The following is a 23,636-nucleotide window of genomic DNA, read 5'->3' on the forward strand; positions in this document are numbered from 1 at the left end:
GGAACGGCATTCAATTGGTTACGACCACACTTGAGCAGTGTATCAACAGGCCCTGGTTGACCTGGGTCTTTAGATTTTTCAGTCAATTTGTCACATAATTGTCAACAAAGACCAACTACGCGAGTGTAGCGAAAGTTTTTAAATCCGTTAAAATAACAGTGAAAAATAACATCGTATAACAATACTATATCTATGAGCAACTGTTAAGTTTATGTTAGCGTCCTGTTCTAATATGCACCGCACTACTCCCCAAGTTATGCTGTATTTAATCAAAAATTGTAACAATAAATGGATTTGAACAGTTTGGAGCAGAATAATTTATTATTCGTAGCAAATAACGAAACGATATCAGAATGGCGGCTGATTTTCTGGCGCCAAATGCTTGTCATACAATTTATTTTCAATGTTAAAATTGGCAGAACATTATTGCTTTTGGTACGCTGTGCGTAGTATAGACAGAGCGAGACAACATGTTCCGTCCGCCACTAAAAGATTGTTTCGTTAGAGGGTATTAACAGTTTTTATATAAACTAAACCTGATTATATAAAAACTGTCAGAATCAGACATTATATTAGTATATAATATAACTCTCGCTGTATTCATTATTTGGGGCCAAATACTCTTTGCTCAAATTTGCCATCCATTCATTGTATTGTTGTAACATGTACCTACTAGTTGCTTCTGACAACTTCGTATCAGTTTTTGACATGAACGAAGTAGCGCGAAGTTTTCTCAAAAGTAACTTTAGGAGTAGTGTAGTGTGTAAATGCGAGCGAGAGACAAAGTAGAGGACTGATTAAAATGGAACTATTTTATGACTAAATTTACAATCGAATTTACTGATTAATTGGTGTTTATTTTCCTAACTTATGTGTAACCTAACTAGCGATCAATAGATATATATTAAGCGAAAATTATTGCACCGTGGTACTACTAGTACTGGTGTTAAGTTTGTATTTGCTTCGAAACTAAATCTTTCGAATTGTGTAGGAATATCAACTGACTATTGCCCTATCCGGACGCATGACGAGAGATAGCAGGTTGAAATGGACAAAAAAGGAAAATACAGAGCAAGAGATGGGCAGACGATATAAATATAGGAGGCACAACAGCATAAGAAAATAATCGAAGCAGCTGGAAGAGGCCTATGTGTCCAGAACACGCTTATCACCAAAACCGGCACATCTGATGTATTAGATTGTTAGATTATGTAAATTAAACAAGTGTTTATGTATATTATACTGGGTGTCAGCAATTAACACTTAATAATAATATTAATTTCCTAAACTATTAAAGCCGAAAATAAGTCTTGGCCTCCCAATACATCCCTGTAGTGTCATTCCGCCCTAGGATAATTAAACGTTAAATGTTGTGACGGAGTGGTACCCACGAAGTAGGCAACGAAAGAGGGGCAGGTAGATAGGAAGATGGGAGGACTATATAAAAGGTACCGGGCCCAATGTGCATTCAAACCTATAGAGATGCCACGATTCGAAAAATTTAGAGGAGGCCTTTATCGAAGGCTGCAAGCTGTAAATAAATAAATAGCCATTTTCCGATAGATGATAAGCATAATAAATATTACTTTTGGTACATTTACTTCATTTGGGATATATTTTAATATTCACTTCCAATTCTGCCATAAATTTGTCAAATATATTATATCAGAAATAGCACAAGAGTAACTCCGACTAGCCCATAAATACCATACCCTTTTAAAAGGGAGATTTGACATCTGACTCTGCTGATTTGACTCTGCTGCCTAGTCTCAGCCGCAATCTGCACGATCGCGTGCCTGATGGGCTTCTAGTCTAGTGAAGTCGATTATCTTTCATCACTTTTGAATGAATTCAAAAGTGCTTTGTTAATTGAGATTATATTTCCCTTAAAATATCTCCTGGGACCGAAAATCTAAGGTTTTCGTTATCAAGGTAGAAATGATTAGAACAGTCTAATGTAAGGTACGAATGTTGATGAAAACTTTGATACTAACTTATTGTATGCTTCAACCGTTTATTATTCGATCCCTCAGACACTCCAATAGATTCAGAAGGCCTTCAATCGCAGACAAAGATTGTTTCAAGAATTTTAATACAGCCTTATCCGCTTAGTATGTAGGTGGTAATACCAATAGTCAGGCTTCCCTTACATAAGTATAGCCTATAATAATTGGTTTATTTCTCACGCTTCGGCAATGTAAAACATATTCAGTGATTTCAATGTACTTTTAGATTATTGGACCTAGGTCACGCTTATTTTCATTACAACAATAGATTTAGACGTTAACTTTTAGCATATCCCACTACATTCTGCTTACTTCGTAATAATAATAGCCTTTTAATTCAGATACTTTTACACTTAAACACATTTAAATTTATTCCTTCTTTTAGGTATCTCTGTGCCCTTTTTTGGCAAAGGCCTCCTCCAAATCCCGCCTCTGTCTGCATAGTTCCACTCTCTGCCGTGTATCAGCCGTTTCCTCGGTCTATCCACCTAAATGTAAATGGTCTCCATATTATTCGTTTATTGTACCTTGGGCACCAGTTTAGTACTTTCTAACTCCACTTTTCTGTTCCTCTCGTCATGTGCAACCCAAACATATGTTTATTTATTTTTATTGTAACATCTGCTACCTTAGTTCTCATTAATGTATTCTTTATTTTTTTTTATTCCCTATCACACATCGTTCCATCGTTGAGACACCGTATGCTACGCTTTAGTGAGCGCCCAAGTTTGAGAACCATAGGTTAGTAAGTATACAAGTATTCATAATAAACAAAGTGTTCTTACACAATTCGAATCTGATTTATAATTTTAACTTCGCTCTATCGAATATAAGTACATAGATTCACCTACAAATCGGCAGTTCACGCTAGTCCATTTAAAAATTTCTACCTAAAGTGTGTCTATGAGCAAATCTTTTGGTCTAGATAAATTTAAGCGATTATTCCATCACTAAACTAATGTATTTTATCGTTTTCTATTCGTATATGCCTCAATTAGCTAGAGAATAGTAGCTAAGGAATATGTATTGCTTAAACAATCACTAGGAACGAAGGGGAAAACTCAGTAGTTACGAACAATTCAGTTAGAGTGGCCCTAAGCCTCGGTAGCTAAGACCATTTTGACTTTAACAATAACTTAATATTTATGCAGACACGGCTAAGGAAGGACATAGCGATAGCTATTCGAAGCATATATCAAGAGAATAGTTTCTATTTTGTGACATGACAACTGTCAAATGACATTTGCATAACAACGCATTATCGTTGAAAAGAGAAATACTGTATTAAATAAATCGTATTGTAAAGCGGTGGCTAGGCAACGTCAGCATTCCCCCTTCTATTTACATTCTATCTACGTATATTAATTGTCTTTGGAATAGACAAATTATATCTATAATCTATACACACTTTGTTAAACGAAACACTCAAAGCGATTCTTGGATATAAGTCCACTAAGCCTGATTAAATATGTAGTTTTCAATTTACTTCTAGACAAATATAAGTATAAGAAGTTAATAGAGATAACAGCAATAAGAGACTTGATTGACATTTAAAAACAGAAAAGTGGTAAAGTGTCAGTGTGTCTGATTTCACAAGATATGTCTTTTAGCTCTATCGATCAAAACTATGAAAATGCAACGCCAATGACTTTGACAATTGACACTTCCCATGTCAGAAATTGTTTTCACGACATGTGTTGTTACCCTAATGCAAACGAGAATGGTCTATTTACAGATAAAAGTAAATTGTCAAACAGACATAAAACTTTGACGTTCACTTCTGACGTCTTTTACGTGTACACTTTCTGTCACGCTGTGTTCAAATGTCATTTGTTTAGTGTCTAGATTTTGGGTAGAGTTGTAAATGGCCTAAAACTCACTTAAGATTTGCCAAATTACGCGCGCTTAGATTAGTATTTCGTATATCAAGTACAGTTTACTTGTACTGTATGTATGTATACTGTAAACATAACTGTCAAATAGTTCTTCATCTTTCTATTAACACTCTGTCATACAACCTTAAAATAAATATATACATGTTTTAAAAATTAATATGAGATAAAATAAGTATTAAATCCAAGAGCATCTATTCAGTTGACAATGAAAAATGGCTATGTAAAGTGTAAATTTGACAACTGATCACTTGACCGATGTCTTATATCTGTCAAAGTGTAAATTACACAGATGACAACTGATACGTTAAATCTATGTCAAACTGTAAATTTGATAGCTGACAACTAATCCCTTGACGGATACATTAAATATGACAAAATTTAAATTTGACACATGATAAATGACCACTTGACTTATCAATGTGAATGAATCGAAGTGTAATTATAATATTTAAGTAATGTTGAATGCAAGCGATTGTTTCTGAGAAATGAAGCAAAGCCTAGTCCTTAGGGAAAATGCGTTTCCGTGAAATTTCACGTTCTACATCTACATTTGGACGAAAATTAATTAAAACTAGTGTTGCAGCGTCGATCGACTCGATAAATCAACTTATTTATCGTGACTTACACATCACTTATACAATGACATTCGTACCTAATTCGAACTGTCGCATAACCCTAAGTTTAAATTTCAAAATTGCTAAACGAAATTCAAACACATTTTTACACTTCCATTAAATTTAATCACACTCCTAAATTAGCTTACTCTGGAAATATTCACAACAATCATAAATTTTGACAATTAAAATCTATATTAACTAAAGAACTCTTTTGTCACAATACTCTGGAGTACTTCAGTTAAAAGACTGGTTAGATATAACAGGGTCAATTTCCAGCCTAAATTTAAATTTCCTCTCTAAATTTCTTATTTCCCACAAAATTTCCTTCGAGTCGACCGATCCTAGCTACTTCACCTACATGCACATGCTATTATGACCAGTGCGAATGCTAAAATGTTAGAGACAGTTGCTGCGCCGTTGCACATATCCTCCTCACAGAAACACATGTGACCATTGCCTGTACTTTCCATCATGCAAACGTGGTCCACCATGAAGAGGTTTATCTGTAAATGCGACGTGCATGTTCGACGGACCACCTCGTACGCTGAAAAATAAAATATAATTCTCCAGTCCAATTGTAATAATAACAGTCTCAATACGATGTCACAAAAGAGGAGAAATAATACAAAAAATGGGCGGTCTTACTGCTCAAAGCAGACAACCAGGGTCCTGGGGTTAACGAGCTTTGGTTCAGGAGCTTGCTTGATAACTTAGCAAGACTACCTAACCTACTGCACTACGTGATGTTTTACCTAATTTGTCACTTTTTATCACAGCCTAAACACATTTTGCGATGGGCTGATCGACATAGTTAATTCTGGGGAGAAATGTATGGAAGAAACTAAGAACAGATCCAAATGGAAAGTTCAGAAAGCCTTTACCTAAAAGGGTAGATCCCTTTTAGGAAATAACAATAACTAACGTACACTAAGTGTATAATAACAAAACATTCCATTCATATGATATGTATCTTTTAACAGAATGAGTTTAAAACTTATTTTAAACACATTTTGTTTAATCTAGTAGACTATAAAATGTGTTTTATAGTCAAGAGAAAGATTTATTTTGTTTGTTAAATTAATAATAAGAACGGGTGCTTTCGTTCAACGAATTAGTATCGAAATACAGCGAAGAAATCCTGCCAGCGTTAAAGGTATACTGACATATATAAATTTGTTTTAGTTTTCTACTTATCGTATATTATTATTATTACTATGTAGGTTAAAATACTGTAAATACTGTATATTTGTGTATTTGAAATAAATATTTTATTAATTACGTTAAAAAATACTTACGGCTTTTAGAATACCGAACCATTTTGACACAGCATCCATTGCAGGTCTGCAATGGCGGCTGATCTCGAGGCAACGCCGTGTAGTTGAATGGATCCTTGCATCTGGGATCTGTCCAGCTGTCGCACTCATAACAGTATATCGTGCGTGCTGAAATCAAGATTATATTGTATGAATATAATTAAGACTAAATGTAGGGTGGAAATTTATTGACAGAGACTCAATCTTCGAATTTAGGGGGAAATTATTTGACGAACTCAATTTAAAAGTAAATTTTGTGCATCAATCTTGGACTACATTTAGGGGACGAATATTTAACCAACTAAACCTATAACTAAATTTAGGAGCCAATTGTGTGACGGCCGCAATCTTAGACTGAATTTAGGGGGACTATTATTTGACGGTCTCAATCTAAGACTAAATTTAGGGGATCAATTATTGGACGGACTGAATCTTAAACTAAATTTAGGACGGGTTGTCTTAATGTTATTTAATTCATATACATTTCTGCTACAAGAAAATAGGGGACTCTAAATATAAATATAATGATTATTAACCAATTTGAGCATTCAGCGATGGTACTCTGTACGATGTCCACTCAACATGGAAGTTGTGATCGCAATCATTATCGCTATGACAGAGTAGCGAGGCTGGTAACATTGTACTGAATCTTAGTTCAGTTTTAACTTACCTTATGAGAAATATGTCTAAAGTTATGAAAATAACTAAGTAAGCTCTTAGGGTCAGCTCAGTCGAGACTTAGACTCACGTGTAAACTAATTTTTTGACAGACGGAAGTTAAGTTTCGACTTTGAACCACCCTTTAACCAAGCATGATGCAATGATTGGATTATAAACATTATTTAAATTAAATTTAAAATCTTCTGCTCTTTTTATTCCCGTTCTATATTGCTTTAAATTGTGATTCTTGAATCTTAAGATTAGCTTTAACAACGTCTAATAAATTGACGGCTGCCCGCACGAAAAAGCATCACTCATTGTCCCGATACGCTCATTGTCCCGTTATGCTCATTATACGCTTGTACAGCATCTATCTATCTTCCACTCGATTGGCCTATGCGTCACAGGACTCACTCCTTGTATCTCCTCTTTGTATTTATACAAAATAGTAATAATTCAATAAAAAATAAAAGTGATTCAGTTTTATTCATAAAAGTATGCAACAACAACCATGTTTTTTTTAATTTTGCACTTTATTTTTATTTTATTTCCCTTACTTGATAGCCTGGAGGAGGTCTACCCCTTGCATTACTAATAATTATTAATTTTAATCTGTTAATTGACGAAGTTTTAGTATTTCCTTAAATTCTAATTGCCCTTCAAGGATTTTATATTCTAACGCCTTTCAACTGTTGGATTTAATGAATAATAATTAATGATAAAATGACAAATTGTTTGAAGTTTTTGAGTCTTGAAATAAGTCTCTCAACGCATTCTTCTAGCGTAAGTGAATCCATTAATACCAAGTTGGTTAATTCAGTGTCTACTTCTCAAGTTATTACGTAAATAACTTAAGCACATTTTCACCATATCAATATTAAACACTAATTATATTCTTGAAGCTTCTATGTCTGCTAAAAGTGCCTTAGAGTTTTGAGGATGAGTCTGAGAGTTGAAAGTATAAGAAACTTTGATTATAATTCTTAAACAACTAGGTCAAATTCAATCAAATTTCATATAAACCGTGTTTATACAATTTTAATCTTCTATTTTATCGACAACAATAGGGGGTCGAAAATGGCCTGAACTGCTTCAAGAAAAGGATGGTACGGCCGTTCTGCTTTTTTGTTCGACTTGGCGAGCGCACTGCCGTACCCCCAGATACCTGCGTCGTGTTGTCAATGTAATTTACATTATTGCCTTCTGAGGCACGTGGGTCTGACGCCTGTATGTTTTGCTACGAGTGTTAAATGTCACAAGTCCTTTGGAGCCGGGCATCTACGACCTCTGGAATAAGAGCGCTGAAGCCAGGTCAACACTGCTCTAACTGTTTAATAGTTTATAACATAATTACCATAAAATCTAAAACCGGCAAGTGCTTTGTGAACTGAAATCGATTTGTCTTAACACGCAAAGGTTAAAAGCATTGAAAAGCTCACGAAACACGATAAAAATGTAATTACATTTATTTGTAAACAAAAAATTACCTGCTTTAATGTACTAAAATGAATAATTATTTTTATTGTTCAGTGTACCAGGATTGATTCATTCAATCAAGTAGATTCTTTTAGTATTTTATATGTTTGTTAATATAAAAATATATCAAATTATAGTTGTTTATTAGTGTTTACCAGTTGGATTTTTTTTCCCGAAGTCTCCTCTGTCATGGTGCCCCCGGGGCCCTCCCCTTAATTCGGTCCAAATCGTGTATGGCCAGACCAAGAGAATGAAATATATTAAACGATAATAATTAATGTTTAAATTAGACTATATTTGGGTAAAAGAACAGAAGAAATAAGATATAAAGATAACGACTAAAATAGAGGACATTATAAAGAAAATAAGGCAATTGAAATGGCACATGACGAGAGATAGCAGGCTGAAATGGACAAAAAATATTACAGGTTAGCAACCACGAGATGGAAAAAGGAAAAAAGGAAGGCACAACTTGGACATTTCTGTCTTGACTTGAGCATAAGAAAATAATCGAAGCAGCTGGAAGAGGCCTATGTGTCCAGGACACGCTGATCACCAAAACCGGCACATCTGATGTATTAGATTATGGAACTTAAACAAGTGTTTATGTATATAATATATCACTATGCCCTCAATTTGACAGCAGTAAATGTAAATTAAGAAACAATTTTACTGATGCCCATAAGTGTACAGCCTCACACACCAGCCAAAGGACAGTGAAATTTAGACATAGAATTTCTAGAAGACGGTTAAAAAGAGAAATATGTACTAGATCCGGCCGGCAACATTGGCATTGAGAGTGTCCAGTGTATTGCTTAACATCAGATGAGCCTCCTGCCGAAAAAAGAAGTCAAAAGTAGCGTCTACCTATATTAATAAGTTAGCATTAATCTGGATGTCTTTTAAGAAGCTGAATCACTACAACTGAAGAAACTTTCGTCTGTGTTTAGGCTGTCATGAAAAGAGTTACAACTTCTTTAGTATTTTTTTTTTTTTTTTTTTATATAATAGGGGGGCAAACGAGCTTGCGGGACGACCAAAAAGGGTAGTCCACGCAGCCCATAGACACCCATTTTAGTGGGTGCGTTGCCGGCCTTTGAGGGAGGAGTAGGCTCGTTTTTTTAAAATTTGGAGGTCGTATCTCTGAGGGAAGACCCCCCCCGGGAGCCGATTCCACAGTTCGCTAGTTCGCAAAAGAAAATGCCTTGTGAAGCGGACCGTGGAGAGATATTGTCTTTGGTGCACCAGTAAAATAAAAGTTCTGTAATGAAAATCATAAAACTTAGAACAGTCTTCGATAGATGATAGATAAGTCTGGAAGCTTTCTCGTGGGGTGGTGGGCATTATCAAGGGTGAGAAGGTAGAAATTATGTTAAGCATATAAGGTAGGTATAGGCTTATGAATCCAAAAGTAATCAATAAAAACATAATTAAATTACTTCTTGTGTGGACATGTTTGCCCCGTCTGACCTCCTTCGGACAAGCAAAAAAGCTGGGGCGGCCACAGAGCAGACGAAGAATATAAGAGGCTTTCCTCCAAATTCGATTTTGTTCCCTTTGGAGCCTCTTGGGCCGTGGGAATTGCGATTCAAGTAAACAGGCGCTCATTAAAAATTTAAATTACCCCTGAGCTTATCCTTTTCTCGCTCAACGAATACAGTGAGGAAATGCTGCCAGCGTTAAAGGTAAACTGCCACAGGGACAAAACTTTTTTAATTTGTTTTCATTTTAATTTTCTTTTTAATTATTATTTAAGGGCTGATTGTACAAAAAAAATAATAATTCATTATTAAATTGAGCAAAAAATAACCTTAAGTATTTATAATTATTCGGCAGCAGAAATAAAAGATGTTTCCAAAGTGTAGATGTTACTCGTATTAGGTTAGCTATTTACATTCTTAAGGCCGATTTACATTATCTTAGTGTTTAGGAGAGTGCTTTAGGATAGTACTTTAGTTGAAACATGTTAACGCTACTTGCTTTAGTAAACGCTACGCTAAAGAACTTGCCTTTCAAGTTGTACTAAAGCACCCTCCTAAACACTAAGATAATGTAAATCGGCCTTTACTTAAGACAGAAACTCTCTCAAGTAGGGACTGAATTAACCGACTTTGTATTACATGGATCTCACTTTTTACGGTTATTTACAAGTTTTAGATGGCATTGACTAGAACTGAGCTCTAAAGAGTAAAAACTTTTTGTCTCCACCTTATTTCACTTAGAACGAGAGATCCACTTGAGGATAGCGCTATAAACTTAAAAGTTGGCCTAGTGGCTTCAGCGTGTCTCTCATCCCTGAGTTCGTAGAACCCCGGCTGTGCACCAATGGACTTTTAATACGTATTAACATTCCCTCGTACGAAGGAAAACATCGTGAGGAACCGTGCCTTAAATCAAAAAAGTTGGCGTGTGTCAAGCACATGAGGTTGATCACCTACTTGCCTATAAGACGAATGATCATGAAACAGATACAGAAGAATCTGAGGCCCAGACCTAAAAAGGTTGTAACACCACTAGTTATTATTTAAATACTATTTTATAGATGAATATGCTAGTAATGATACACCTTTCCACCTACAACTATTCTCTAACATACAACATACAAAAATCAATGGAATTCAAGGAGATTGGTCTATAGTTTATGAATTAACTAATAGAGGCAGAAGGTTCAAAATTATGCCATGCATAATTTTGTCTGTGGTAAAAAAACAGTAACAAATTGACAGCTGTCAATTGTCAAAACTTGGCGGTCTTCGGAGCGTTGTTCGGCGGACGATTTTTACACACTAATGTTTGCAAAATAATTAAACTGGCGACATAAAAACATAGTATGGTATAAACTCATCTCAAGTCACATCAGCGTTTAAAACAACTTCATATCGACAAACAAAATGGCGGTGTATCTGTCAAATGAAATATATTGAGTAGAATTTTGGACTTTTGTTAATTGAGATGTGTTCAAAACTAATTACTTAAGGCATTTTCCAAGAGGTTAGGGTTAAATTCAGAAACCAATGCATCTTCGACATTTCGCTTGCCCCGGGGAACAAAGTCGTAAAAGCAAAAGAAAAAAAATTTCAGGAAAAATAAAAGACAGTAATGCTATACTAGGATACTAAGTACATTACATATACAAATATAATATATTTAAAATGAAAGCAATTTTTTTCTATTTGACGATTTAATCATTGTTATGTATTTAGTGTAAATAGTTAAAAAAATAACTAAATGTAAATGTGTTTAACTGTTTAAACATAATTACGGATGACACAGTAACCGCACATTACAACGGTAATTTTGACGAATGTCGAACGTAATAGTTTATTACCACTATATATTAATACAACTCTCTTTTTATATTAAATATGTCGCATTTACTTGTATAATTATTTAGTAGAATTACAAACATCGTCGTATTATAATAATAAAATGTTCTGCAAAAATTCTGAAAAAAAATACAATTATCATCCCAAAGAAGCCAAAAATTAGAAAAACATTCGAATCGACTGTGTTCCCCGGTAGCAAGCGATTTGACGTTTCTGAATTGTAATGCAGGATACGTCGCCATTACACTAATACTTGACAGCTCGTCACACACACAACTTTTTACTACAGATACGGAATAAGCATAGTAAATGTATACTTACATCTATCGCATTCAGCTTGTATTAGGGGAGTGAGTGTTATAGTCCATAATGCTGAAAATCCATGCTACCGTTAGTTGGGAACAGGTAACAACATTTTTGTGAGTACGTCTTATGGAATTGTAAAATTGGACCGCGGCGAAAAGACTTGTATCCAGCTCACGTCATTACAGAACGATTGACTAAAATTTACGTGTTAGAGATGTGTGATACTCGTAACGAATATAATATGTAAATTTTCATAACTGACATTATTCTACATTAATATATAGAATACGCCATAGGGAATCTTGGAGTACAAGTGCTCACCTAATTAAATATTTAAATTAACGCCGATTTGCTCCAGTTAAAACAATTTGTATGACTCAAAACTTGGCGATTAAAGAGTTGCGGAGAGTTTCTTGCTAGTTCTTCTTGCCCGCTCTTGACTTGCGAACTGGTAGAAAATGTAAATTTAGAATCTTTTCTGATGATATTAAGTGTATTTGGTTACCTATATGAATTAAGTTATTTGGAGTTTCAGTTGAGTTTGAGAGTACTATGATAGAGCGTTGAAAAATGTTACATCAGCCATCGTAGCCAAAGTAGTCGCTACGTTTTCATTACAAGAATTAGAACACCAAGTCCATTTCTAAATTCAAGGTTTTGTCACACAATTCACTATTCTAGCGTTTAGTATGACCGATAAAGGTTTTAAATAAAAATGCATGTTTACGTCAAAGGCCTTTGAAGACTGACCTCATTTCGAATGCGCTCGTTTTTGTTTCACGACAAACGGTAAATATTTAAATAACACTGATTACTCTTTTGATGGTACAAAACTGTCCCAAGACCTCGACACTAATAGGCTAGCGTGACTGCAAGGGCCACGTGTTGTGTGATGACCGCTACCACCTCCTTCTATTAATTATAATAGGTAAAATCCATGGTAAACGGCATGGTGGATGGAAATCATGGCTTCGCAACGTTGAGGTATCCGGTATTGCGACTGCGGAAGTGTAACTGCTTCTGGCACAAGACAAGACACGATCCAAGAGACTGACGGCCAACCTCCAGTTATGGAGAGGCACTGAAAGGTGAAGAAAGAAATAATGTTGATGATTAAACCTCGTGTTACTAAACTAAACATCCATCAGTGTCTCGGAGTTGTGGAAGAGAGACACCTGTGTCGCAATTCAATGTAACTTTCAATATAATGAGACTTAGTATCGGATTTTTTCAGTTACTTTGCAAATCCGACTACTAGGACAGTATTTTAACTCGGGTTAATACAGCTTCCTTTTGGTAAGAGAATTTTCAAAATATCTTCACTAGATCCAGATATAACCTCACAAAGTTAACCTATAGTTTCGTATATCCTCTAGGCGTAGAGGGCGTCCACAATGCTCCACCATCTCGTTCTTTCTTGAGCACTTAACTTCGGACCACATCAACCTTGCATGTCTCTGCCACATCCGAGCATCGCCAGGATTGTTTAGGGTTACGTTTTCTTTCTCCTTCGGGAGGCCAAAGTGCCTGTTAGATGTGTTTGGGTGTTGTAAGATCTGGTAGCAATTAGGCGTTTTCAACACTGGTAGTATATGAGAAATCTTCCCAGGTCAGTAGATTCCCAGGATCTGTATGACTGGGTTACCATGACCTGGATTCATGGTGAGTTTAGTGGGTCTCCACGATTCGCACCCAAACAGCAAAACACTCTTCAATGTTCACACGAAAATTCCAATGTTCACCCCTCGTGTGAGATTTTTCGATAGTATCCTCATCATTCCACCGGACTCAGACACGATACTTCAGAAGTAGACGCTCGCTTAATGGACTCCGAGGCGAGTATAAGAGCATTTTGATTCCTCCCTTCCCGTACCCATTTCCTGGGTGTCCCCATATTTATTTTTAGTCCCACCGTAGCTGCATCGCTCTCCAGGTCAGCTTGCATATTAAGCTTGTACTCCCAAATCCACTTTATTATTAGTATCTTAATTAGCTTACAGCAGAGCTGGAGGAAAATAATAAACGGCTCAAATATAAAAATCTTTCCTTCAACTTTGATTTGTTCCCTTTGCAGAAGAGACTCTTGGGCTCTGGGGTCCAAGTGCACAGGCGTTAATTAAAGATTTGGAGCTGGCGCCTGGTAAATATCGCAATACAGTGAGGAAATGCTGCGAGCGTTAAAGATACACTGCCATAGGGACTAAACTTTTTAATTTTCTTTTAATTAATTTTATTACGTAGGTTAAGAAATTGTAATTAATATTTTAATATTTATAGGCGAGTGGGGGACCGTCGCCTCTCATACGCTCTTGTTGCAGTGAGTGACGCATTTCACTATCTTACTGCAGAAATTCATTTGCTTCTTAATATGTATTTCGATCGATTTTTGCTCCTGATATTATTTGTTTAAAATTAACCATTACAAATGTATTATGACGACGTTTCAATTTCAGCAATCTTTGACGAGATACGATACCTGGATTCGAGTCTTTTCGCCAAAATTGGATACGAGTTTTGCGTACGTAACGTACATCAAAAATACAAAATAACGCCATTTTCCGCGAAGTTATTGCCGTTAATTCAGTATATAATTTGGTTTGATAAAACGTACTCACTTTGGAAGAAACAAATCTAAATAATGAATTTTCAAGAGGAAATTTAGAAAATTCTGATTGTAACTGAAATTTTTGTTTCGTTATAATTCATTAAATTTAATATGATGTTATACTAAACCCTCCTCAGAAGTCTATTAATAATTAAAATAACCATTAAAATGTTTCGTCTTTATCAATAGTAAAGTTATAATTATATGTATCCAAGGGCTTAGCTCTCGATATAATCTCAGTTACCAGCAGAATGGACCAGGTGTTAAAATACCAATCTGTGTTACTATACACATATGCATGCATATACCCATTCCTTACGTCACACGCATTCCCGTGAAACACGTGAACAAACACATAAAATATCGATAATTTTACATCACTAGAGGCATATCAGTACGCACCAACGAGGCAATTTTCGATCGATAATACGATGTTAATAGTAAAAGGTCCCCTAAATATAGACATACACACAAATATTAAGTTACGAGAGGGTAGACTAGAAAATCTGCTAATTAACAAAAAGGTGTGCCCTCCAATAGGTCACACCTCAACATCTGGTGGGATTGTGGCCAAACGTCGTTCCCGTCCTAAAAAAAAGTTTGAGCAATATTTAATTATTAAACTTGACAGATGCTGTTGTGGACTTTGACCTATCAAAGATATTGCTATATAAACTACAGTACTAATATCCCTAAAAGGGGGGTTAGTAGACCCATACCTCGACATCCCTTCCACTACTGAGCATTTAACGGCAGTTTTTGGGTACCACTATGTGGAACCAGCCCACTGAAGTATTCGACTTAGGGTCCTTCAAGCGCACTAATTTTTAAAATCCGACCAGCATGCATTCTGGCAATATCCATGGGTGAATATATAAAGATGTATTGTTTCATCTATCTTTCATAATGTTAAAAGTTCAAATGTGTATTTAACCACAAAATTAATAAAAATTACGTATTTTTTTCAATTAATCAAATAAATGTTTTTATTCACCCTGTGTTACTACGACCGAGTTGAAAAAAGTACTTTACACGCAGGTGACATAAATATATGACGCATTGAGCCAGGATTCCAAAGTGATAAAAAAATACTAACGACGTTGATTTATGGGACACCCTGTATAGTCGCCATCAATAACGCTTCAACACCAACGCTTTTAAACAAATTCTTTTTACTACTTTTATTTAATCTATACCTTAATGACTTTCTCCCGAAGGGGTGGGCAGAGACCACGTATCTCCACTTGCAACGGTCCTGGCATACCTATCTCACTTTCATAACATTCACCACACTCTAGTACCTCCTGGATTTGGTAGATGTTCCTCATTCATCCATTCATGGCAATACCTAAGCATTCCCTTTCGCATCCCCATCTTCTCTTTTAATCCACACTGTTCACTATTACTACTATTAAAATACAATTAAATCGCGCATTCGTATCTGATATTTGCCTCTAACGATATATATACCGATGATCAGACATATAAATTTACATTACCAGTTCGAATACATGAGTTAGCCTTCACGTCGTTCACTCCAAACCATGACATAAGGAGGACTGTAAAAGAAAAGAGAATTCCTTATTATTACACATTTACAGCCCAGCTATCGCCGCTTCTAAACTTTCAGTAAAAGTATTGAGCGTGAACTGAGTGTGAACACAAACTAGAGACGATATTGTAGAAATTCAGGGCAATATTTCAGCAAATTCCACCTCGAGCTTCTAAAAGAAGTTTTTGGGTACCACCACTATGTGTAAGCTTCAATTCGAATTAGAGTCAAGATGTGGAACCAGCTGCCTACTGAAGTATTTCCGAACCAATTCGACTTAGGGTCCATAAAGAAAAGAGCGTACCAATTCCCAAAAGGCCCGCAACGCACTCGCGAGCCCTCTCGCATTAAGATTGTCCATGGGCGGTATCACTTAACATCAGGTGAGCGACCTGCCCATATGCCCCCTGCTCTATAAAAAAAGCGTACCAACGATCGTGCATTCTAGTAATGTCCATGGGCGGTATCACATAACATGCCCAGTCCGTCTGCCCCCTGTTCAAACACCTGTATAAATAGAGGCACGCAAAAGATATATAAATAGAGACATAAAAAAACTCACCCGGTACAGGAAAAATCCAGCGCATTTTCATCCCGTTGGTTTCACGATTCAGAAAACCATCACACAAATAACAGATTAATTAACCTGCAAATAAATCTATCCACTTTAAACAGAACATCAGTTAGAGAGCATTTAATTTACAGGTAGTTTGTTCATATTTACGGACCAATTTAATACCGTAGACACTAACAAACACCCTTTTAGTTTTTTTTTATTGCACCGAAAACGGATTAAATTTCGCTTTTTTTTAATTAAATTTTGGCTTTCGTTTTGTTTTGGTTAAATTTCAAATTTGTTTGATGTGATAACTATTTTTTCTATTATTCATTAGTCCCTTTACATAGTAAAAAATATAATATCAATCGCCCCGGGGAGCAAAGTCGTAAAGCACTATTACAACTGTTTTAACGTTTTTAGTTTTTGACTTTCTTGAAAAATTGTAAATTTTTACAGAATTTTTGCAAAACATTTTATTAAACCACGGGGATGTCTTTATTCTACAGAAATTATTTTACCTAATTTTACTTACCTGAAATTATATTTCTATATATATTATTATATTATTAGATAGCAAGATAGTTATAGTTTTGATTTAAATTCTTCCAAATAATCATAAAAGTTAATGCGACAGTTTAAAAACAAATAAAGAGTGCTAATATGTTTTGTTTCATCAAATATTTTACGTCATCGGTCATAGTTTTTTTTAAATTCATCAATCTGAATGTACCACTTTCATTACAAATATACTATGTATTATTAACTTATTATTTAACTTTCTAGCTCCTCCGAAAATTGAATTACTCTATAAAGGAATGTATAAATGTCATAATTGCATAGTTAGTGAATGAATGCAAGGCGCTAATTAAATATATAAGTTGGCGCCCCAGAGCTGGTGCTTTCCTCTAAAAATGGTAAAGCACAGGGACCAAACTTTTAAATTTGTTTTAATATTCTATTTATCTTTATTTTTTATTTTTTATTACAACGTAGGTTAAGAATATTGTAAATACTATATATTTGTGTTGGAACTAATTGGTAATGCTAGGCTTTTAATAGAAGAACTATAATAATATTACAAAGAGGAAATGTAAAACAGAAAAACAGAAGACGGCTGGACCAATTGGAGTAAGGTTTTTATGGAGAGAAAATTTGGTTTTTATTCAGGAAAAGCGAACACTCTCTATAGGGTAGCATAGCAATGTTCCATATGTTGGTATGTTACTAAAAAGGTAGGCTAAGTAAAATCATATTAAGGCGAAATGACGTTTGTTCGTTTAGTAATGAACTTGAGTGATGCCACTCATGGAAATTTCCAGAGGGCTCGCAAGTGCCGGCCTTTCAAGAACAGGTACGCTCTGAAGGACCCTAAGTCGAATTGATTTGGAGATACTTAAGGTGCCTGGTTCCACATAGTGTGGAAGGGACGTGGAGATGGACTGGAATTTCGTATTCTGCCTCGAACAGGGGGCTAACAGGCAGGAGGCTCATCTGATGTTAAGTGGCACGGCCGCCTATGGACACTCTATAGTTCCCTGGTCTATAAATACTTCAGTGGGCAGTTTTAGAATGTCTTCTGTCCGATGATGAAACAGCATAATCAAAGCACTTCTACTAGCTAAGATGTATAACAAAAATAAATTTATAATAACGCGTCCCGAAATTGTGTCACAAATCGTTGGAAAAACTTCAAAAATAAAATTGGTGACGCAAGAAGCAATTTCTAATTCTGGATTATTATTTTTGATCAATGATTATGACAGTCGAGTTTATTTTTTTCTCTGCCATATAGGATTTATATCGAGGTAGAATAATTTGTTCGTGCCGAGTTCACAAGAGCTGCTTGGTAAAACAGTAGCAGTGCAGTGTTGGCGTAGTGGCTTCAGTGAGACTCTCATCCCATGGACTGTCTATGTTCGCATTAAAAAGTCGCTTGTACAAAGGTAAACAGCGTGAGGAAAACTTGCCTAATGATTCTAAGGACACTATTAGGTTGTTTAACGATAGGATTGCTTTTTATTATTAAAAAAATAAATATTTATAAAAGGCCGATAACCTAATTGCAAAGCGCAAGCGAGCTGTATCTCTGGTAAGTCGCGGAAGCGCCGAAACAGCAGGTGGTAAGTGGAAAGCTCGATTGTCCATTGCAATGCATGTGCCTTTTAATAGTAATATAATATTTAGGACAACATTGTAACTGTTCAAAGTAGGAGAGATACTCTTCCCTCAAAGGCCGGCAACGCACCCACAAAAAATGGGTTTCCATGGGCTATGATAACTGCCCTATTTGGGCGTCCCTTAGTCTCGTTTACAACTACTTTGTCTATTTAAAAAAAAAACTAACTCTATATTTTATATTGTAGTACCTAGACTATTATATATCCTTAGAAAATCTATGTTAGACGTCACCAATAACATAAATTAAGCCAATTTCTTCACGGACTATATGAGAGCCAAGTGGTTCATTCGAGATGTAATTTCAAATTCTGTCCAAGGCTTGCCAAGGCTTTGCCAAATTTCAAGTACATTAAAAAGTTTTCCGAGTTGTCAGGGGTCAGGAGATCGCAATGATTCATGGCGCGTTGCCAGTTCCTTTTGAACTCGGCTGGAGATTTAGGCATACTGGATAATAGCTGTGCTCTCTCTTACACGGATAATACGGCCAAATTTGGACCTACCACCAAAGTTAGAAGTGTTAAGATTAGGTTAGAGGAGTCAAAGAAGATAAGGGACAGGAGGCTGGTCACATTGAACAAAGTGATAACCGCCATGGACACTTGTACATGGGGCTAGCGGGTGCGTTGCCGACCATTCAGGGAATGGGCATTTTTACCCTGAAGCCACTAGGCCTGCTCTATTGCTCCATATAGCTCTACGTCATTCACAAATTTAATCACAGAAGATGAAGAGACCTTTAAACACGACTTGTGTAAAGGAAGTGGAAGTCTGGGCTATGTTCAAACAAGCCTATTTAGAAAATTATCAAACTAAGCTCGTTCTGTTAACAAAATAAGTTTAAGTTAAGTTTTTACTAATCTGTGAAGATATATATATGTTAAAAATAAAAAAAAAGTTGGCATACGAGTCTTTGAATACATGCCCCCGCGAACTGACACAAAAGGTTGATTTTATTCTGAAAAGGCCGGCAATGCCCTCAGATGAGCCTCCTGCGCGTTTGCCCATGTTATATAAAAAATATATAGACTCCAATTGTGCACAGAGATCAAATCTACGTCCTCAAGGATGATAGTTGTTCTCTAAAACTACTTTAAATTATTCAAGACAATTGACAGTTATTACTTTTTCTAATAAATAAAAATGATTAAAGAAGAATCAAAAGATCAGCAAAGGAGCGGATCTCCTTGCCCCCTTCTCTAGACAGTATTTTGATAGGCATCTCCCGCACATCAGGTGAGATTCTGTCATTTTCTGTTAAAAAAATAGGTCTGTGGCGCCACTGTATTATTATTGATAATCCCTGCCCCCGCAAACTTCGTTTCGCCTTAATATGATTTACTTAGCCTACCTTTTTACTAACATACTTATATATGGAATTGTTATGCTGTCCTATAGGCTGTTTTTTAGGCTTTTCCGTGAATTTTTCCTATAAAAACCTTCCTCAGAGTTCAAGAAATAAATAAACTTACTAGAATTGCTCCAGCCTAGTTCGCTTTTCCAAAACAAAGGGTTTGGCTTTAGAAATACGTCGCCTGAATTTGATGATACTGAGGTCTCGGGGGGTACCTAAGGGTCTCGGGGGACCTTGATTGGAACCCCTCCTAGTAATTTTGACTGACGGAGTTGCGTCTAAGTATAAAAAATTTTAAATATAATTTTATGTATTAAATTGAAATTCGTTAAACGAAACGTACATTTTATACTTTTCTCTTAATTATTAAAATATTTCAAGCAGCGTGTATTTCGGAACATGTGTAACGAAATGCAAACCGCCATTTAAAATGTATATTTTGACAGAAATTACACTGACAGATTAATTCCGTTGCTTTCAAGTTTACGTGATTGTGCTTCTGCGTTTATTTTATTTGAATTTTTTGGAAACTTGGCTATATTTTTAGGCTTTGTTTGAATTGCTTTTCTGTACGACCTTGGCATACATACTGGACACTAACTACTCGCGATCACAGCTTGTGATGGCGTCTGGAAATAGTGGATGTGGACATGATCCAGAACCTGAGCTGTCTACGAGTTCTAGGCTTGGTAGACCGGCTTTTGTGGATGACTAAGGGCCCGTTATCGATCGTCACCTCTGTACTGAAGTGGTCATGATGTGGAATTTGACAAAAATTTGAGTACTAATGAGCAGTGGCATTCGCTGAAGAAAATAAATTAGTGCATTCGCAAAAGCAATGTAGAACACATAATAAATAGGCGAATAATAATTTGGTTCTTGGTGTTCTACGAAAGGAAATCGCAAAGCGAAATCGAAAGTTCTTAGAAATACAGGAACGTTTTTAGATAATATTAAAATAGATTTAGTACACGAGTTCTATTTGTTATATACATATTCGCAAAATTGGAGCTACAACACAGCCATTAATGAAGACCCTTATAAAGAAAACGGACAACAATGCAAAAGCCGAGCCACCATAAATGATTGGAATAATCATTGCAGGGAAACTATAGTTATTTATCAAATTTATAAAAATCAAGTAGTAAGAAAGATTGGTAGCTCAGGGAAGATAGTCCAGATTGATGAATCAAAATTTGAGAAACGAAAATGCAATCGAGATAATTGTTTTATAGCACTATTAATCAATATTTACTACATGTTAACTGTTACATTAATATTTATCTACATGTAAACTAGATCTTGGTTAAGTTAGGTCCGCATATTTTATTTAACATCGATTAAGTCAACCTCAACTGTTGTGTTACTAGCCTGTTCTACCCCTAGTGTTATTTATAACCCGTAGGGGCGGAGGGAGTGCAGCCCCCACCCACTGGAACAAAGCACAGGCATTATGCAAGCTGTAGCGCTAAGGCTGGCCGAAGGCGACCAATAAGCCAGAGCTGCAGGGGCTGCATTTCCCGTAGCGCCGGAAATGTCCAAAAAAACCTATTATTATCACCGTAACGTAATCGGGTTTCCCCAGGTAAAAAAAAACGAAATAACCATCCTCCTCCCCCCCACCCTACTCGCAACCCCCAATAATGGCGACGTATTTCTATATGTTTAGCGTTTTGCGCTGAATTTTTATTAATATAGGTACATCTAAGCCTCGTTTCTGAATCTCACATGTTAATTAGATATTGTGGGGTTCAAACGCTCAATGTGAGGACGCTTAAACACCCTACAATGATGTCAATAAATGTTACGTAATGCTTGCAATATGGTTTATGGTTTTCGTTCAACGACGCAATTTGTTTTTAATTAAAACATTTTAAAATAAAATAATATTTTTGACTTATTAACGTTGTTATTTTTAAAAAATCTCTTTAAACATTGTTATAAGATATTTTTATAATATCTGTAGCTATTTTTAAACAATTAAACACATGATCGTATTTGTTTGACTAGTTCTTGAAAAGAAAATTAGGTCACAAATGATAAATCGCGATAAACAATTTCTGACAAGAATCTTTATAAATACCTGATATAAATTTATTATTGCACTAATAAAATGCTCCTTTTAGTTCATTTGTTGTTAAATTTATAGATTAAGTAATAGTTAAGTCACAAGCCAACGTACAACTGCGCAGAGAATATTGATTTTACACGAATGTTACCTAAGAGGCGGGCAACCAAACATTTTAGTTTTTGAATAAAGACGTTTTATAATTTAATAGTCTGTACAAATATTTCTTTCATTAATTTCGTAGATTTTTATGTTTTGTATCATATTTAAATTTTTTTTATTATTAAACTATCTCTTACCGATAGAAATAACATTTTACACACCACAATTTAACACTGTTATTAGCGTTAATAGATTTTTAAATATAATTTTTTAATTTTTCATAATGATTTTTTGTTTATGTGATTTCATGATTTTGTTCAATGCGTGCAGCGCGCTCGGGGCACACGAACGAACTGGTGTTGTTAGTCGCGGCATACGAATTACCTACAAATTTCAATATTATTTTATGGATGAAGTTGAATATTAGTTTAAAAATATTATATATATATATATAAATTCAATTGTATTAACAAAAAATTATGACTTTTGAATATTAATTATAGTTTTAACATAACTATGTATATACTTTTTCATATTTTTTATTATGGTAACAAAAATATTTTTCAGAAAACTACTAAAGATTACTCTTTGAGTTAAAAACATGTTTTTTTATGTAATAGAAGGCAAATGGGCAGGTTGCTCACCTGATGTTTAGTGATAACGCCGCCCATGGACACTCACAATGCCGGTAGCCCGCAAGTGCTTTACCAGCCTTTCAAGTTTTGGAACGCTCTTTTTTTTCAAGTGATAATAATATATTTAAGATTACTTAATGTAATACAGCACGCGAAATTATTTTTGTTAAATTTAAATTATTTATTAGTATTTTAGTTTCAGGGACATTGGCATATTTGGGATTACGATTATAAGTTATCTAGGATTTTATATTACAACTAAATAGCCGCATACGTTTACGTGAATGCATCAAAATAATTATAGTTTTAGTCATCAAAATTGTATTTTTTAATCGAATAATTTTTGTATAATTTGTGGGAATTTTTTTTTTTCTGGCAACACTGTTCTCTCAGCATTGGTTGCGCTATGCCGCTATGCGGATTCCGAAATGTGTGTCGCAGTACTTATGGTAGTGCGTTAGGATTTACTGTAATTTCTGTAGATATACCGTTATTACAGTAGACTTTATTGGCTGGTTAACGTGGTACTCACAGTCGTCTATTAGTATTAATATATACTAAAACTAGCAGACTCCGCCAAGCGTTGCTGTGGATAAGATTTTTGATATATTACATAGTAGTAAACTATTCATGGGAAACGGCAGGAGAACACCAGTCCACCATGCTGTTTTGGTGGTTATGCCATTAAGTTGTAGCTTATGTGACACGTTGGTACTTTCAACACAGCGACACACACGGTGTGTAAATTTGATTGAAATCGGTTAAGTAGTTTAGGAGTTCATAGCGGACAAACAACGTGACGCGGAATTTGTATATATTAAGATTAGATCAAGAGTTTGTTAATTACATATTGATTCGAATTTCAAGTAATTTTCTTAGAAATGCAAATAACTGCATAATTCTGGTTCAAATGACGTTGCATTTTTTTTAGTTTTTAGGACAGGTATTAGAAATAATTAAATATTTATATCGCGTTATCACAGGAAA

General features: G+C 35.3%; 1 protein-coding gene across 7 annotated transcripts; it reads right to left on the minus strand.

Annotated features, from left to right (window-relative positions):
- Positions 1 to 106: 106 nt before the first annotated feature.
- Positions 107 to 22,373, minus strand: LOC125062352 (protein quiver). 7 transcript variants are annotated; one of them, XM_047668209.1, is made up of 6 exons: positions 22,236 to 22,373; positions 16,319 to 16,402; positions 15,704 to 15,763; positions 11,615 to 11,665; positions 5,814 to 5,960; positions 107 to 5,062 (listed from the first exon to the last, which is right to left on the minus strand). In XM_047668209.1, exons 2-6 carry the CDS (start codon positions 16,347 to 16,349, stop codon positions 4,869 to 4,871), a joined length of 483 nt encoding a protein of 160 aa, XP_047524165.1. In that variant the 5' UTR covers positions 16,350 to 16,402; positions 22,236 to 22,373; the 3' UTR covers positions 107 to 4,868. The 7 variants fall into 7 exon arrangements, with proteins under 7 accessions (XP_047524165.1, XP_047524162.1, XP_047524160.1 ...); XM_047668206.1 differs by having other exon boundaries at positions 16,319 to 16,421; XM_047668204.1 differs by having other exon boundaries at positions 22,212 to 22,373.
- Positions 22,374 to 23,636: the final 1,263 nt, after the last annotated feature.

This window comes from Pieris napi, chromosome Z, assembly GCF_905475465.1.
Source record: "Pieris napi chromosome Z, ilPieNapi1.2, whole genome shotgun sequence".
Taxonomy (NCBI): domain Eukaryota; kingdom Metazoa; phylum Arthropoda; class Insecta; order Lepidoptera; family Pieridae; genus Pieris; species Pieris napi.